Source organism: Sander vitreus, chromosome 11 (genome assembly GCF_031162955.1).
Source record: "Sander vitreus isolate 19-12246 chromosome 11, sanVit1, whole genome shotgun sequence".
Classification (NCBI taxonomy): Eukaryota; Metazoa; Chordata; class Actinopteri; order Perciformes; family Percidae; genus Sander; species Sander vitreus.
Genome location: NC_135865.1, coordinates 28,822,800 through 28,841,564, shown reverse-complemented (window position 1 = coordinate 28,841,564; position 18,765 = coordinate 28,822,800). Strand labels below are relative to the sequence as shown.

At 43.1% G+C, this 18,765-nt stretch overlaps 1 protein-coding gene across 5 annotated transcripts in view; it reads left to right on the top strand.

The window, feature by feature from the left end:
- kdm6a (lysine (K)-specific demethylase 6A) overlaps window positions 1-18,443 on the top strand; it is a 68,646-nt gene extending 50,203 nt beyond the window's left edge. For 4 of the 5 annotated variants that reach the window (XM_078262662.1, XM_078262661.1, XM_078262660.1 and 1 more), the window contains 11 exons: window positions 3,274-3,403; window positions 3,593-3,698; window positions 6,805-7,010; window positions 7,862-7,914; window positions 8,462-8,536; window positions 8,671-8,819; window positions 10,456-10,570; window positions 11,868-12,055; window positions 12,888-13,029; window positions 13,179-13,305; window positions 17,573-18,443. In XM_078262662.1, the coding sequence (XP_078118788.1) occupies window positions 3,274-3,403; window positions 3,593-3,698; window positions 6,805-7,010; window positions 7,862-7,914; window positions 8,462-8,536; window positions 8,671-8,819; window positions 10,456-10,570; window positions 11,868-12,055; window positions 12,888-13,029; window positions 13,179-13,305; window positions 17,573-17,812 (1,531 nt within the window). In that variant the 3' untranslated portion in view covers window positions 17,813-18,443. The remainder of the gene's footprint in view (window positions 1-3,273; window positions 3,404-3,592; window positions 3,699-6,804; window positions 7,011-7,861; window positions 7,915-8,461; window positions 8,537-8,670; window positions 8,820-10,455; window positions 10,571-11,867; window positions 12,056-12,887; window positions 13,030-13,178; window positions 13,306-17,572) is intronic. The other variant, XM_078262663.1, reaches the window with a different exon arrangement.
- The last annotated feature ends 322 nt before the right edge of the window (window positions 18,444-18,765 follow it).

Here is an 18,765-nt window from a genome sequence, read left to right as displayed (position 1 = left end):
CGTTCTAACCTCTGGTGGATTTGTGAGGACTATGGTTAACTGCTCCTCAGATCTCTGCAGGGTAAATCCAGACAGCTAGCTAGACTATCTGTCCAATCCAAACAACTTTTTAACGTGCACGTTACACCAAAACAAGTTCCTTCATGATACTATTTTGCAGAGGCACCGTGGCTCCGTCCGGAGCTTAGCGCCGCTTAAGACGATTGTGATTGGTTTAAAGAAATGCCAATAAACCAGAGCACGTTTTTCTCCCATCCCGGTTGCTGTGTGGACTAGCCAGACCCTCCTCCGCAGCGCTGTGGAGGAAGGTCTGGCAAAGCGAGACTATCCCTCAACAAACGACCACATATCGTATTAAACAACTCTTTTGTGCGTGTGCGAGTTAGGGCTGCACAAATAATCACAATTGTATCAAACGCAACATGGACTAGTGCAATATCCAAATTGCATGGGGGCACAATATTTGTTAATATTATTCTAATAATAATAATAATAATAATAATAATAATAATAATAATAATAATAAAATATGTGTCAAACCATTCAGAATGAAGTATTGTAGTGCTGCAGAGACGTCCCGACCTACACATCGTATCCTGCAGACTACAGAAAAAAATCTTTGTTTGGTACAGAAGATGTGTATGGGTGCGGCTGCTGGATTTTGAATCCAATAGGGAGCGGATATGATGGCATGATGGTGATGGCGCAGTGGATATGACACATGCCTTTGGTGTGGGAGACCTGGGTTTGATTCCCACTGCGATACATCAACCAATGTGTCCCTGAGCAAGACACTTAACCCCTAGTTACTCCAGAGCCGTGCGACCTCTGACGTATATTAGGGATGCACGATGTGAGGAAAATACGCGATAACATTATTGAATATTGCAGTAACGATATTACTTGCGATAAATAAACAGATATCAAAGTATACTCCGTTCTGCTGCTTTAAGTCTTCTGCTAAAATACAACATATTGCTCGTTGAATTTAAAACAAATGAAAGGAAATCATTTCTAACGTTCTTTTATTGAACAAATTGAACAATGCATTGAATATAAAAGGCAGCACTAAAAAAGAATATTACATTTGAATGTGCAGTTTTCTACTCATATTTTCTTTCAACTAAAGCAAAAAATCTGTCTTGCGTCTATCGTGTTATGTCGCAGCCTTTCGCGATGTGGATTGTTGATATTGCAGTGACGATAAAAAAACGATATATTGTACAGCCCTAACGTATATAGCAATTGTAAGTCGCTTTGGATAAAAGCGTCAGCTAAATGACATGTCATTTAATTTAAAGTGCCCATATTATGAAAAAAACACTTTTTTTCTGGGATTTGGGGAGTTATTTTGTGTCTCTGGTGCTTCCACACACATCCATGCTGTTTTGAGTGAGATACGGTTTCTGAATGTGTCCTGCCTTCAGTCTCCGGGTGAGCTGTTCAAAATCGGCGAAACGAGCTGGCTAACCGCAACCGTTAGCTCATAGTGTTAGCATGCTAATGCTAACGCTAGCATGCTACCTCGTTCTCAATAGCAAAGCACTGCTACAACACACACAAGTTCACCATAATCTATAAAAGAACTACTTCCATGTGCGCCCTCATTTAGAAGAAGTCTCCCAGCTAATCCTGCCTTGTAACTGACTGAAGTTGTAGAAACAGCCTTTCTTTTACGGTCTATGGAGCTAGCTAGCTGACATGATCTACATCTGAGCTACTGAGCATGTGCGAGTGCAATCAAAGATAGTACAGAACAGAGACCAGGTGAAAAGAGGATCTGCAGCAGTGAGAGAGAGCTGTGCAGTACAACAACAATATGGTGTTTTTTGAAAATTAAACCATGTAAACCTATTCTGGTACAACCTTAAAATACAATTATGAACCTGAAAATGAGCAGAATATGGGCGCTTTAAAATGTGTAAGATTCTCTAAACTTGCTCTTGTCACTTTTGCCTCTTTCTCTGTAGTTTTAGGCCAGTCCTCATGCAGGACCCTCTCATCATATCATTCAGACCATCATTACGAGCAGCCAAGTCAGGAAAAAAAACCTCCTAGTTGTAACTGACAGCTGTAACATCTCCCACCTGGCAAAAAGAATTACAGAAGTGTCGACAAACTGCTGGAGGAACTGGAAAGGCTAACCTCAGTCTCAAAGTGGTTCTCGAAGTTCTGTGAACCAAATGGCGTGCAGTTATAAAGTTGATTGCAAGTGTTTTGTTAGATGTGTTGACGCTCACTGTTTAAGTGAAATGACGTCACAGGATTCAGGGCCAGATGTACGTACGTTTGCGAATGTAGCGTTATCAGCGCCATGGCCACCCCGCAGAAAGCGCACGCTGTGATACTTCAGCTTACGTCGTATTTACCAAACCTGAAGTTCATCGGGTAATCAGCGCCTTTCTCCGCCCACTATACCGTAAATGTGCTGTAGCAAGGCGTTAAGTACTGGTGCTATGATACGGCTGAGTGCAGACGGCGATATTCCCACTGCTGATGCTAGGACTGTTTGAAATGATCCTGATGCCAGTATTTGTAATGTAGCGAGGAGTTTAACAACTGCTGGAATGGAATGTGAACGCCGAGTCGCAGATTCCATTATCATTCTTTGATTTCTTCCAGTAACTGTAATATTGCGTGGCTGCTTAATCTGTAACGCTTTAATGATTTTGTGTTCACTCAACTGAAAAAGTGTGATCCTTGTGGCAAAAATCCTTTCAGCTCGTCTCCTTGGCCGATGTCTTCGTCTTGCTCGGATTACTGCTGCCATTTCACCAGGAGGCATATGAGAGGAAACCCTCATCCTGGTTTACACCTGCTTTTAAGAGGCGGAGAATTTTCACCGCAAAATAGAGGCGCTTTCACGGGCGGTTTTTCTACATACCGCGGAGTACATAATTAGGCGCACGTTACGCTTCCCCTCCCATCTCCTTATGGGAAACTCCCACTGTCCCCTTCACCCTCCCATGAATGCATATGCATGACACGGAAAAGAGCAATATATTCATACAAACAATGAACGCTACAGAGCTTTATTTTATTATCTACTTTGACAGTCAGTCATAACACCAAAAAAATATTTCAAGTAGAGTTTCTTTGGGGCCTAATTACTTGGTATCGGACCGGTGCATAGACTCCGGTACTTTCCGATACCAGCATCATCGGAAAAGCCTCCGATACTAGTATACTTTTGACAGCTACTGCGGATTCTTTGGCTGCAGACTTTAAGCTGTCTAACTGTCTGATATCTCTTCCCTTTCACTCTGGCTGCAGGAACCTGGGGAAGAACGGCCTGTCGACAAGCAGCATCCTCCTGGACAAGTGTCCCCCGCCACGGCCCCCCCGCCCGCCCTCTCCTCCGCTGCCAAAGGACAAACTCAATCCCCCAACACCCAGTATTTATGTGAGTGTAGCCGCACGCCATAGAAGGACAAGTATTCATGATGTTGTTGTGTGCAATGTTAGAGTAACAGTCTCTTGGCTACGGCAGCAACACACAAACACTTGAGTACTTAATGTGTTGATTCTCCCGATAAGTGTGGAGTCGGTCCACGTTCTCTGACTGCTCCTGTGTCTCCTCTCTGACATGCAGCTAGAGAACAAGAGGGACGCCTTCTTCCCTCCCCTCCACCAGTTCTGCACCAACCCTTCCAACCCGGTCACCGTCATCCGAGGGCTGGCTGGCGCGCTCAAACTAGGTACGAGGCTTTGACTGACGCAAAACATGCACTCCGCTTTTGCTGAAGTGCATCACAGTAGGGCTGTCCTCGACTGAAGAGTCGACATATCTGTGTTTAACAAAAAATAAAAAATGAAAAATAAAAAAATCGTGCAAAAGCACCACTTCAAATCTTGTTGTTACCACAGATCATTCAACATGAAAAAGACTTGAAAATATGATTAATCCACTAGAGAAATTAGAGCTGGGCGATATGGAGAAAATCAAACATCACAATATTTTTAACCAAATACGATGTCGATATCGTAGTGTTGACTATTGGTGCTTTTAACAAAATATTTACACAATGAGATTTGTGATAAATAATCATCAGTTATGTGGATATAATGACTAAGTGGGTAAAGGCAAATAATAGAACAGCTACAACAGTCTTAAGTTACTCACTTTACTGTAATGCAGCCTTTAAAACCAGGAAAACACAACTCTTGTGTCATATTGCGAGATCCGAAATTAAAGACGATATCTAGCCTCATATATCGATATAATATAGATATATTGCCCATCCCTAAAAGAAATTTTAGTAAACTAAGACCACAACGACTGATCAGCCAACTAATGGACAGGCTACATTACAGTAAAGTGATGTCATTTTCCAAACGTACCAGACTGTTGTAGCTGTTTTTATTATTTGCCTTTACCCTCTTCATCATTATATCCACGGTACTGATGATTATGTATCACGACTCGCATTGTGTTAATATTTTGTCAAAGCACCAATAGTCAACGCTACAAAATCGCCGCAATATCGTCAGTGATGTATTTGGTCCAAAAAAAGTATCGTGATATTTGATTTTCTCCATCTAGCCCGGCTTTAAGCACCACTTTAAGTTCACAAGTTTCTTCCATATGGCATTCAGCATTAAAAAGGATTTAAAAAAAAGTGACTAATCGACTAAGAGGGGGCAGCCCTACATCACAGACTGCATGTTTGTGTTTCTAAGCATCTAAATCAGAATCTGTTTTATTGGCCAAGTATACTTAGACACACAAGGAATTTGACTTCGGTAGGTGTTTACTCTCTATACATTCAACAAATAGACATGTAGCAGTAAACGTTCAGTCGACAAATAGTAATATAGACACATACTGTACAATGGAGACAACAATCTACATATCGGCACATATCAACTTAATATACAAATAAGACATAATGTCAAGACAAGTACACATGGAGTGGGATGTAAAGTGCAAAAAGTTATAGTGCAAAGTTGCAAGATGTGTGCAAGATGCATATTGGATCTGTTAAATCTGTTTTGATTCCACTGTTATTCAGTGTTACATGTGATGGTGACAGCAGCTGTGATTATGTGCCGCTGGATGTTTTCTGTCTTCTCCGGTCTCACGTGGCTCTGTGGGTGTGTCTCTGTCATCATGGACGTGTGTGTGTGTCTCTGTCATCGTGTGTGTGTGTGTGTGTGTGTGTGTGTGTGTGTGTGTGTGTGTGTGTGTGTGTGTGTGTGTGTGTGTGTGTGTCTCTGTCATCGTGTCATCGTGTGTGTGTGTGTGTGTGTCTGTCATCGTGTGTGTGTGTGAATCTGACACGTATGACAACAGCACCACCTGCACGTGGAAAGGGTTACTGCACGTGTCTGCTGAAGAGAAAACTAGTTTGGCTTTGCCAAGAATTTACAAACATCTGCTCTGCTGTTACCATGACTCGCTGCCCTATTATGTAACTCTGTCATCTGGCAGATTAAGAAGTTATGTAGCCAAAGATACAATAAGACAAAAATGAACACACAGCCTACAAACAACCCTCTTAGTCGTAGTTTCTAATCTTAGCTCCTCACCTTGTTCTCCCTCAGTCAGAATGATACAAAACATGGGCGCCTGGGTGGCTCACCAGAGGCCTGTACTACGACTCAAGATCAACATGGTCTGGATTTCTTTCAGTTACCCGGCTTCACCTAACCTAACAACCGCGGTCCCGCATAAGCTGTGTTCTGCAAACTAGAATTCTACATAAATATGAAGAACACAGACACTGTTTTACAGGCAAAACGCAGGAAGGAAAGCTGGCAACAATAGCCGACGCTGTAAATGCGTAAATCACAACGCTTATCAGTATCACTCACCATCAGTCAGGACCAAGATCTGACCATAATTACACTTGTGCTTTCCATAAACTGTCGTTGCTTTAGCCTATTGTTTCAGTTACAACCTGTCAGTGGTAAGCGATCGTGAGAGCAAATAAAAAATATAAAAACATAATTCAAACCGATGTGTGGCATTGGCAGCACACGGCTCAAGAAGCCGACAAATAGCCTTTAAGTTAATCCCTACACGTGAAAAAAAGAAACGTCCTCTCATGTCTGTGAAACGTAGTTCAGTTTAGTTCTTAGTAGTTGAATGTAATACAACTGTTGTTCATACAAAGTTTTACGCATGTTAAGTTGGCTGAAAATGAAAGCAGTTGAAAGAGAGGACGTTTCTTTTGTTGCTGAGTGTGTGTGTGTAGATAGATAGATGTTTACTCCTCGACGCAGCGGCCATTTGCTGCATGTCATGACTTCAGCTGTCTTATCAAATAAAGGCCTAAAATGCCCAAGAAAATAATCTTAAAAAGAATGATAACAGGCGAACGTATTGTATACATGATAGGGCTGCTCGATTATGGGGGAAAAAAATCGTCATCGCGATTTATTTTGGTCATTGTTGAAATCACGATTATTTAACCCAATTACTCTTACTTACTTTTGGCAAGATGTTGCATTTATTGAAGTTAAAAAACAAACCGTGAAACGGTTAAACAAATCAACAGTGTGAACACCTTGTACTGTGACATTTCCTCTAATACTTTTCCTGTTAGAAAGTTTTCAATTCCCCTTCCAAACTCAAGACAAAATCAGAGTTTACCTGCAAAACGTAATGTGCAAAATTAATGGTTTTGTCTCGATTCCATCGTTTTTGTGATTGTTTGAAAGGATTGAAAGGAGATGATTAAAAATGAAATCTCTTTTTTCCTCTTGAAGGTATTTTGTGTGTGTGAAAGTAACACTCAACTTGCCTCTAACCACTCTCCTCCTCCTTGGTCTCGTCTCTGTCTTCCGCTCGTCGGCGCTCAGATCTGGGCCTGTTCTCCACGAAGACGTTGGTGGAGGCCAACCCGGACCATCTGGTGGAGGTGCGGACCCAGCTGGCTCAGCCCACCGATGAGAACTGGGACCCCAGCGGCAGCAGGAAGATGTGGCGCTGCGAGAGCAGTCGCTCCCACACCACCGTCATCAAATACGCCCAGTACCAGGCCTCGTCCTTCCAGGAGTCGCTGCGGGTCAGTGGGAGAGGAACGCACGCACGCACGCACACGCACGCACGCTGTCACACACGCACACATACACACACGCACGCTGTCGCACACATGCATGCTCTCATACACACACAGACACACACACACACCGTCACATGCTCACACATACACACAGGCACACACACGCACACACACACCTACATACACATACTGTCACACATACGCACGCTCTCATACACACGCTGTCACACACATGCATGCTCTCATACACACACACACACACTGTCACACACACCGCCACACGCACACAGACACACACATGCTTACGCACGCACACACACACACACACACACACACACACACACACACACTACACTACACTCACACGAGCACACATTCATACACTCTACAGAAATACACACACACACACACACACACACACACACACACTGGGTGCCGTAAGATTGATCTCCAGGGTTATTATAGTAAACTAAAACAAAATAAGCAGTGAAAAATATTTTAAGTAAACTGAACCTTAATAAAAACTTCAAGAAAACTGAAAGTACATTTCCACAAGTATAGCATAAATAAAAATGAACTCATCATTTCAGTTTTTTAGCTATAATATATCTTCACTGACAAAAGGAGACGGCATGGATTTCCGTAACCTCTCATTGTGACATTGAACCACAGAAATGTAGGTTATCAAAGATAGATTGTAAAAAAGAATCAGTTTATATAGCAGTTAACTTTGATCAATATATTACCAGCCATCATGGTTGTTGTGAATATTAAAATGAAACTGTACTGACTGGATGTTTTGATCACTTCTCCAGAAGTTTCTAATGCATTCAATGCTTTTTTATTTGTAATAGGAGGAGAATGAGAAGAAGAAGGAGGTGGAAGCAGAAGCAGGTTCCTCAGACAGGTGAGTTTTCTTTTCCTTTCTGTCTGCCACTACCCGATGGGAGTCGAGTGCAGATGTGAGTTGCGCATGCTCAGATTTAAACGGTTTACGGCATAACGCCAAGGGATCCGGCTGCAAGCAAGTTGTCATACTGAAATTTGTGAAATCCATAAAATAATAAACTTTTCTCATTACAAACTAACAGAAGGTGGAAATCATTTCAAAAACGTTGTAGCTCTCTATGATTGTTTGATTGCTAACGTTAGTTCAAAACGCCATTCAAGTGACAGCCTGTGTTGTGTTTGATTGCTAACTCGTAGCCAGCAGAGAACAAACTCCGTTACGTAGGTCCGTCTTTATTATATTGACGTTACAGAAGTCTCTCGTTAGCAGGTTCTTGTAGGCTACTTCAGCCTCTAATCTAGAACTGTTGTCGCAAAGTGACGCGTGCGCAACTCACATCTGCACTCGACTCACATCTGGTAGTGACAGTCTCCCCACATTTAAATTCTGTTTTTGTTTTGTTTTTTTCTCTTACTAACTTTATTAAACTCTCATGTTCTCTTAGTGCGATGCGGCGAAGGAAAGGGTCTTTCAAACACCTAAAGTTTGGCACAAACATCGACCTCTCTGATGAAAAGAAGTGAGTAAACTGTGGAATGTATTAGACCACATTTCCCTTCACACATCTTCTCCTTTACGTGATGCTGTCTTTTAGTTTTAGGGAAGGGAAATATCTGTTGCATACTGCCCTGTAAACGTTGCCCCTTTTTCCAGGTGGAAACAGCAGCTTCAGGAGTTGGCCAAACTGCCGGCGTTTGCCCGCGTGGTGTCAGCCGGTAACCTGCTCAGCCACGTAGGACACACCATCCTGGGCATGAACACGGTCCAGCTCTACATGAAGGTGCCAGGCAGCCGGACACCAGGTTAGGGGTGTTTTTAAAATTAATCATTGCATCGATGCACCGAGATGCGGCCCTGGACGATTCTGCATCGACACAGCGACAGACCATAATTACTTAGTTACTACTTTCAGGGGTTGCTCCGTTGCTGCCGGAAATTCCGCCGGATGTCCCTCATTTTCAGCCGGATGTCCGTCCCCGTCCTCTTTCTTTGTGGTGTTCTAACCTCTGGTGGATTTGTGAGGACTATGGTTAACTGCTCCTCAGATCTCTGCAGGGTAAATCCAGACAGCTAGCTAGACTATCTGTCCAATCTTTGTTTTCTGTTGTTGCGTCCACCCATCGTTGTCCGCTTATCTGGTATCGGGTCGCGGGGGGGAGCAGCTCCAGCAGGAGACCCCAAACTTCCCTTTCCCGAGCCACATTAACCAGCTCCGACTGGGGGATCCCGAGGCGTTCCCAGGCCAGGGTTATCGGGCATCGTTTGGATTTTAACAATTCTGATTCCAATTCCGATTCTTCCTTTAGATTCCGGTTCTTTGAGGGTGGAGTTGAAACGGGTCACATGCTTATTTCACAAATAAGAGGAAAGTTTTATTTTGATTCAATGGTGGTTTGCCGTTTTTACCGGGCGCAAAACAAAGCCAGACTAGAGCTCTGCTTACTGTGCTCCAAGGCTGCAACACAACAAGCTCCTGGCTGCTACGGAAACCAAAACTTGCACGTTAAATTTGGAACCCATGATCAGATTTGAAACCAAATCCTCCAAACGATTCCAATAAAGGAACGATTCCGATGGAATCGTAATTTTTGGAACGATTCCAAGTAGGAATCGGTTCTCAATACCCAATACTAGCCAGAGTTGAGATATTATCCCTCCACCTAGTCCTGGGTCTTCCCCGAGGCCTCCTCCCAGCTGGACGTGCCTGGAACACCTCCCTAGGGAGGCGCCCAGGGGGCATCCTTACCAGATGCCCGAACCACCTCAACTGGCTCCTTTCGACGCAAAGGAGCAGCGGCTCTACTCCGAGCTCCTCACGGATGACTGAGCTTCTCACCCTATCTCTAAGGGAGATGCCAGCCACCCTCCTGAGGAAACCCATTTCGGCCTCTTGTACCCTTGATCTCGTTCTTTCGGTCATGACCCAGCCTTCGTGACCATAGGTGAGGGTAGGAACGAAAACTGACCGGTAGATCAAGAGCTTTGCCTTCTGGCTCAGCTCTCTTTTTGAGTTACAACGGTGAGTTGTAAGTGTGTGAGTGTAATACCGCGCCAGCTGCACCAGTTCTCCGGTCAATCTCCCGCTCCACTGTCCCCTCACTCGCAAACAAGACCCCTAGGTACTTGAGCTCCTTCACTTGTGATATGAGTCCTCGGTTTTTCTGTAGCACGACTGAAACAACTGTTGAACGTACACAAAACCAGTTCCTTCCCGAGGCTATCTAGCAGAGGCACTGTGGATTCATACGAATTGTGATTGGTTTAAAAAAAATGCCAATCAAGCAGAGCACGTTTTTCTCCCATCCAGGAATGCTGTGTGGACTAGCCAGACCCTCCTCCACAGCGCTGTGGAGGAAGGTCTGGCAATGCGAGACTACTGCTGATGACTGCTATTTCTCTCACTCTGTTAGTAATCACATCCTTTTCTCCTTTTTGTAGGTCACCAAGAGAACAACAATTTCTGTTCAGTCAACATCAACATCGGTCCCGGGGACTGCGAGTGGTTCGCCGTGCCTGAAACGTACTGGGGCGTCATCAACGACTTCTGTGAAACGTACGTCACTAGGGATGTGAAAATGATAATAATAATTCCAGTTAACGGTTAACGATCGGTTAGCAGGGGTCGGCCATCGGTCAGAAAAAAATCCATTCAGAGCTGCAAAGATTATTTGATTAACTAACTACCAACTATTTTGATAACCGATAAATCGGTTTGAGTCATTCTTTACGGGGGAAAAAATTCTCTGTCGGCTTGTTAAATGTAAATATATTTTAGTTTCTTCTCTGCTCTGTGACAGGAAACTGAATATCTTATCACCTCGGGTTTTGGGAAACCCTGATCCACATTTCTTTTTTTTTTTTCAAACCATTTTCTGACACTTTATAGACCAAACAAGTAATCGATTAATCGAGAAAATATTCGTCAGCTGCAGCCCTATTAGCATTGTCGTTACCACTGATGTATATCTTTTATCGTAGACAGTCAGCACAGACATACGTGGTAAAATAATGAAGTATGTGACCGGACCAACAACAACAACAAAAAAAGTGGGGGGGAGGATAACCTGACTCCGCCAGATGGATTTGCTCGGCATATCCATCTGGGAACTTTCTGTTGGAGAACTTTTGGGAAGGGGTGAAAATACTGGTTAGCTGATTGGATAAACCATCCGTCTATCACCACCTATGTTGGTGATAGACGGGCCAAATCAACCAATCAGAGCAACGATATATCAAACTCTTGCCGAAACCAGTCGGGAGAAGAGCGTTTTTTCTTCCCTTCGTTCAATGAAGGAATACGTTCTAATTCTGATAAAACTTGCGCGATAGCTACGCTCATCTCATCCATGGAAGCCGCCACGTTGTTTAGACTGAACAGTCGCTTCTGGTTGCGTCGCACCTAAACCCGCCTCAAAACCAACGCTGATTGGTCGGTCGGCTGGTCGGCTCCAAATATTCTCTGTCTCAAGATGCCAGACTGATCTGCGAGTGGAAAACTGGAGCTCGCCAGATCAGGACGCTCTCACGAGGCTAGTGCAAAGCAGCCTAGGGTGAAATTACTCCAAACCATCACTTTGATGGCTGCAGCAAGAAGGATTTGCAGAAGGTGTATATATCATCCCTTCGTTCAAAACCATCAGGGGTGACTCCCAACAAAACAAACAACGGATCCTTAGGGATCTCTATCTTAAAAATATCGACCAATGCTGAGTAGATATCGGGACCAAAAGGTGTGGACAACGTTTGAGTCGGTTCCTCCAGCAGCAACTTGTTGCTGAAGAACTATACCTTCCTGTAATGTGGGGGGTTGATAGTTGTTTTTATTTTTATTTATTTGCCTCCTCTCACAGGAACAACATCAACTTCCTGATGGGCTCCTGGTGGCCCAACCTGGAGGACCTGTATGAGACCAACGTGCCCGTTTACCGGTTCATCCAGCGTCCCGGGGACCTGGTGTGGCTCAACACAGGCACCATCCACTGGGTGCAGGCCATCGGCTGGTGCAACAACATTGCGTGGAATGTCGGGCCCCTCACAGGTGAGAAAAGGGAATTATTTAGACATTGTGATTGTGCTCAGGGACGGTGAGGCTCATGCTGAGATGAAGCAGATATGGCTTTTCAGCGCAGGCCAGTACAGGATCAGAAAAGGGTTTATTGCCACAATAAGTTCAACTTATGTGGAATTCACCTTGGTGAATGGTGCATACATGAACAAACAGACAAACATATTAAACATTAATATGAAATAAACACTAAATGCAGACACAAATATAGACATACAATAACGGTTGCATAAGGAAGAAGAGGCTGTATGAATGTGACAAAGCCTGCAGGCTTTGTAAACCTCAGCTGGACAAACACCAGTGGTGGAATGTAACTAACTCCAGTACTGTACTTAAGTCCAAATGTCGAGGTACTTGTACTATACTTGAATCTTTTCTTTTTCATGCCACTTTCTACTTCTACTCCGCTACATCTGAGAGAAATATTGTACTTTTTACTCCACTACATTCATCTGACAGCTTTAGTTACTAGTTGCTTTAAAAATTAAGATTTTTGCACACAAAAGACATGTAGTTTATAAAATCTGATGGTTTATTATAAATGAAACTAGCCAACAATATAACTACAAGTCCAGCTGAAATGATTAGACCACAACTGTTCCTTTCCAGCTTCTTACTTTTAATACTTTATGTACATTTTAGTGATGATACTTCCATACTTTTACTTAAGTAACCTTTTCAATGCAGTACCTTTACTTGTAACGGAGTACTTTTACAGTGTGGTATTAGTACTTTTACTGAAGTAAAGGATCTGGATACTTCTTCCGCTGCGCAGCGCTGTACACTGTGGGTTTTCTGTCCTCAGCACATCAGTACAAGCTGGCGGTGGAGCGCTACGAGTGGAACAAACTGCAGAGTGTCAAATCCATCGTTCCCATGATTCACCTCTCCTGGAACATGGCCAGGAACATCAAAGTGTCGGACCACAGGCTCTTTGAGATGATCAAGTGAGGACTCTGTCTGTCTGTCTGTCTCTCTCTCTCTCTGTCTGTCTGTCTCTCTCTCTCTCTCTCTCTGTCTGTCTGTCTCTCTCTAATCATAACGGCTAATAACTTTTTGTGAACTCACCCAGCCTATGTGTGTTTCTGTGTGTCAGGTACTGTTTGTTACGGACTCTGAAGCAGTGTCAGATGCAGCGGGAGCTGCTGCTGGCTGCTGGGAAAGACCTGGTGTGGCACGGGAGGACCCACAGCGAGCCGGCACATTACTGCAGCATCTGTGAGGTGAGCACGCGTATCCTAAACCTCTCCTGCATCCTTTCAGCTGCATTTGTAGACACTCGAGACACAACCAAATTAAGAGACCTTGGTGTAATTTTCAGATTCTGTCCTCCGTTTTAAGATCTGTTTTAATTTGTTGACCAAAATGTCCCTTTATCAGCGATATATCGAAGGTGAGACTCTTCCTGAGCCAGCAAGATGCCGTGTTGACTCCTGTTACGCTCCTTATTCTGGCCTACCAAAAGCAGCCATTGAGAAACTACAGCGCATTCAGAATGCTGCTGAAGGGTTTCAAACAAAACGACAATAAGAGATGATATAACTCGTGTTTCACGCAACCTTGGCTCCCTGTTTCTTTTAGAATGATTTAAAGTCTTTCTCTTAAAGGTAACTACCGTTTTTTTTTTTTTTCCCCTTTCAACCTGGACCCTATGTTCCCATGTCTTTGTGTCCAAGTGACTGATGGGAACAACAATCTTTGACATTGGTCCAGTATTAAGTGAGATCGCTGCAGTCGGCAGTCAGTGAAACAAGCTACAATAACAAACGGTGACAGACTCAGACTAATATTCTAAGTGTCTGACAACATTATGGAAAGGATTTCTAAGGAGGTCGACAAAAAATTGTCTTCTGGCTGTCACATGCAGAGAATCAAAAACAAGACACTTTCGACGTTCTGTGTGTGTGTCGCGTTAGGCCACGACCAGCCACGCTCGCCTCACACATGAGGTGGTACTAAATCCACAATGGAAAATGGAGGATGGGGCACCGCGGTCGAGTAGAGCCAAGCAGAGCTGGTACTAGCAGTGGGTAAGCGCCATTAATGGCCTCGCCCCCTTTTATATCACAGACTTTGTATCGGTTTATGACCCTCCATGAACCCTAAAACGTGGGGTATACTCGCCGCAGCTGACCTGTCGAGAGCCAGTGTGACGTCATGGGAGCGCCGTAACTATTTATACTTGTGCGTGGTGGTCGCGACACTAGTTGCAGTCTGCTCCTGAACAGAGGTGGCGCTAATGAGGAAGGGCTACCGACGTTGCTATTTCTCCGGACTAGAAGAAGAAGAAAAAGGTAAACAACGGCAGAACTGGCAGCAGCAGCATTGACGTCAATGCTTTGATTTGATTGGATGACCTACTTCGTTGGATCAAGCCTTTCATTCACCATAAAAGAACTCCTCTTAACCCAGTAAGTTTACAAGAGAGACTTGCAGTCACTCTGAGAGTCCTGGCATCCGGTTACCCAGGAGCTCGTTCATGCTTCCTGTTTCCGCTTTGTCGCACACCGCTGAAAAAAATAGTGGTGCGCGCCCTCTGGACTCAAAATGCACGCACTCAAAATCCTGGCTGCGGCGACTGTAAAACGGCCATAAGATCCTCCGCAGCTGCTCTTTAAACTGTTCCCGAGCTCGCTGCTCAAAGCTTTGGGGATGCTACTATCAGCCGCTACTACCCAAAAATATGGAACACTGCCTTTAAATGTTAGACTTACTGACTGAGTGGACAGTTTTTATTTTCTTTTAATGAAGACTTTATGAGCAGCCGTCTGTTTTTTAACTTGATGATTTTCTCTTAATAATACCATTTATTCTTCAGTTAACACTTCAAATGATAAAGGCACTTCAGCAGATTACAAAATGTAAACCATACCATTAGGGATGGGAATCACGATACGCTATCATCCCGATACTTACGATACGATATCATCCCGATACTTACGATACGATATCATCCTGATACTTACGATACGATATCATCCCGATACTTACGATACGATATCATCCTGATACTTCACAATACGATATCATCCCGATACTTACGATACGATATCATCCCGATACTTACGATACGATATCATCCCGATACTTACGATACGATATCATCCCGATACTTGCGTCACGATACGATATCATCCGATACTTACGATACGATATCATCCCGATACTTACAATACGATATCATCACGGTACATACGATATCGTCCCGATACTTACGATACGATATCATCCCGATACTTGCGTCACGATACGATATCATCCCGATACATACGATATCATCCCGATACTTACGATACGATATCATCCCGATACTTACGTCACGATACGATATCATCCCGATACTTGCGTCACGATACGATATCATCCCTGGTACTTGCGTCACGATACGATATCATCCTGATACTTGCGTCCGCGATACGATATCATCCCGGTACATATGATATCATCCCGATACTTACGATCACGATATCATCCTGATACTTGCGTCACGATACGATATCATCCCGGTACATACGATATCATCCCGATACTTACGATACGATATCATCCCGATACTTACGATACGATATCATCCCGATACTTGCGTCACGATACGATATCAAAATATCGCGATAAAATGCTGTAGTGACTTTATCCCCCACCCCTACAAACCACGGTGTTTCATTTTCATTGTTCAAGTTTTCGTTAAACTTATTTTTACAAAATGAACCAAAACACTGACACTGAGGAAGATTTGAGGCAGATGGTGAGAACAAATATGAAACAAAAGGGATAGTAGTATACAGCTGTTATACATCATATCATCTATACAGGGATAGTAGTATACAGCTGTTATACATCATATCATCTATACAGCTGTTATACATCATAACATCTATACAGGGATAGTAGTATACAGCTGTTATACATCATAACATCTATACAGGGATAGTAGTATACAGCTGTTATACATCATATCATCCATACAGGGATAGTAGTATACAGCTGTTATACATCATATCATCTATACAGGGATAGTAGTATACAGCTGTTATACATCATATCATCTATACAGGGATAGTAGTATACAGCTGTTATACATCATATCATCTATACAGCTGTTATACATCATAACATCTATACAGGGATAGTAGTATACAGCTGTTATACATCATAACATCTATACAGTGATATACAGCTGTTATACATCATATCATCTATACAGGGATAGTAGTATACAGCTGTTATACATCATATCATCTATACAGGGATAGTAGTATACAGCTGTTATACATCATATCATCTATACAGAGATAGTAGTATACAGCTGTTATACATCATATCATCTATACAGGGATAGTAGTATACAGCTGTTATACATCATATCATCTATACAGAGATAGTAGTATACAGCTGTTATACATCATATCATCCATACAGAGATAGTAGTATACAGCTGTTATACATCATATCATCCATACAGAGATAGTAGTATACAGCTGTTATACATCATATCATCCATACAGAGATAGTAGTATACAGCTGTTATACATCATATCATCCATACAGAGATAGTAGTATACAGCTGTTAAAACATAATAAAATATATGACACACTGGTATCAGATCAGTACTCGGTATCAGCCGATACGCAAGTTCAGGTATCAGAATCGGTATCGGGAAGCAAAAAATGGTATCGGACGGTCTCTTAAAAACAACGCTCAATGTTCTTGCTGTCGACTCTTCCAGAGGTTTGTTTTTTCCTGCTGAATTGTATTCTTCTACTTTGACTTTATTTTTGGTTTTGCAGCAAGACAATAAAATACAAAAAGCCTACATACAGTAGGGTACTTAAAAACAATGGGCCCAATGTCGCGGACTCGGGAAACAACGGTGGTCCCAGACTGACCTTTCTATCGTCACGTTGAGCATTTTGTGCATGAAACCCTGAGATGCAGGACTCGTGAACAACCTTTATTTTTTTTTAGGAAACGTCTGATGAGCTGAATGTTATTCCCCTCCCTGCGTAACCTTTAACCTACCTACGTAACGCGTCATGTATCTGCTGCGCGAGGCCACACGTGAGAGAGGACAACAAACATGTCGACACGTGTGCCGTTTATCAGAAGCTTTGGCTTTAAAAAAAACTTCAGACAGCAAGGCCCAAACAAAAGAAGAGCACTGAATGCAAAATATGTGGACTCTAGCTCAGAGACTGAGCATCTCTGATGAAAGGTACAGATGGATATGTCCTGTCATGTTTATGTGCGGTATGTATTTTAATGTGGCAATGTTTAATGTTTGTTTTCATGACTGTTGAAAAGCCCTTTTAGGGACTGGCATCGGAAATTAGTACTAGCTATAAATGCTGCGATGCTGTACATTGGATCTGTCCCTATTCAAAATAAACATGGAGGGGAAAAAAAAAGGTGCTATATAAATGAAGCTGATTCATTCGTTTGTGTTGCGTGAATGCCACGTGAACCCTTTTCCCGTCCGCCCTCTGGTCCAGGTGGAGGTGTTCGACCTGCTGTTTGTAACCACGGAGAGCAACAGCAGGAAGACGTACGTGGTGCACTGCCAGGACTGCGCCCGTCGGGGGAGCGCCAACCTGGACAACTTTGTGGTGCTGGAGCAGTACAAGATTGAGGACCTCATGCACGTTTATGATCAGTTCACACTCGTAAGTAACGGCTGTACCGGTCCCGTTCAGACCCGAGCGGATCCATTTAAACACAGAGGAGACCTGTGATGATGTCAGAGAGCTCAGTGTGTTCTTCCTGTATCTTGTCTGCAGGCCAGTTTGCTGCCTTCCTCCTCTTGACGGTAACTCTGTTGTACCGAGGACAGTTAGAAAAACCACAACGGACTTAAATCGGGGGTGGGGGTGGGGGGGGGAATGACTCTCCGGAAACCTTTTTTTGTTCTTTTCTGATATTCAGGAAGTAAGCCGGCAGTCCCTCAAAAACGGCACTCTGTAGCTATCCCATAAGGCAGCTGCGTGAAAGCTGTGTGTCTATGCAACCTGCCCCGAGTGGTGTGCCCCGGTGGACTGTAAGGGGGGGGGGGGCAGCTCCACCTGTCATCATGACCAGACTGTTGTACTGCTGGCCCAGCTGGACTTCACTAGAAAATAACACAAAAATCCCACATAAAAAAAAAATGAGTTCAAGTTTTGTACATATTATGTTTTAACTGGCAACACGGTCACACAAAGACTACTGACTTGATAGTTTTCCTTTTTCCTCCATTTTTTTTCTTTTTTTTGTATTCTGTTTGTGAGTTAACACGAGAGCCCCTCCCCCCCAGACAAGTCTTTAGCATAGCCAATCTTTTTGTATGTTAGATAGACTCCTCCTTGGTCAGGAAAGCCAGATTAAAAAGTACAGTTTTGTAATGTGAAAAGTTGAGTGACACATTCTTTGCAACATCTCAGACCCCCCCCCCGGGTCTTTTTTTTTTTTATCAGTTGATTTAATTTTGCTGGAACTATGAGGAGTATTTGATGACTTTGTTGGCGAGGAAATCATTTGTCGACAAACAGCCAATAGAGTCACAGAAGAAAAGGGTTGCACATAGACAAAAGAGTGAAGTTTAATTTGTGTTTGGTTTTTTTTTTTTTTATTTTGATGTAAATTTACACTATTTATAAATGCATATTTATTGCTTGAAGATATTTGTTGATGGAATGCTGTAATTTTTTTT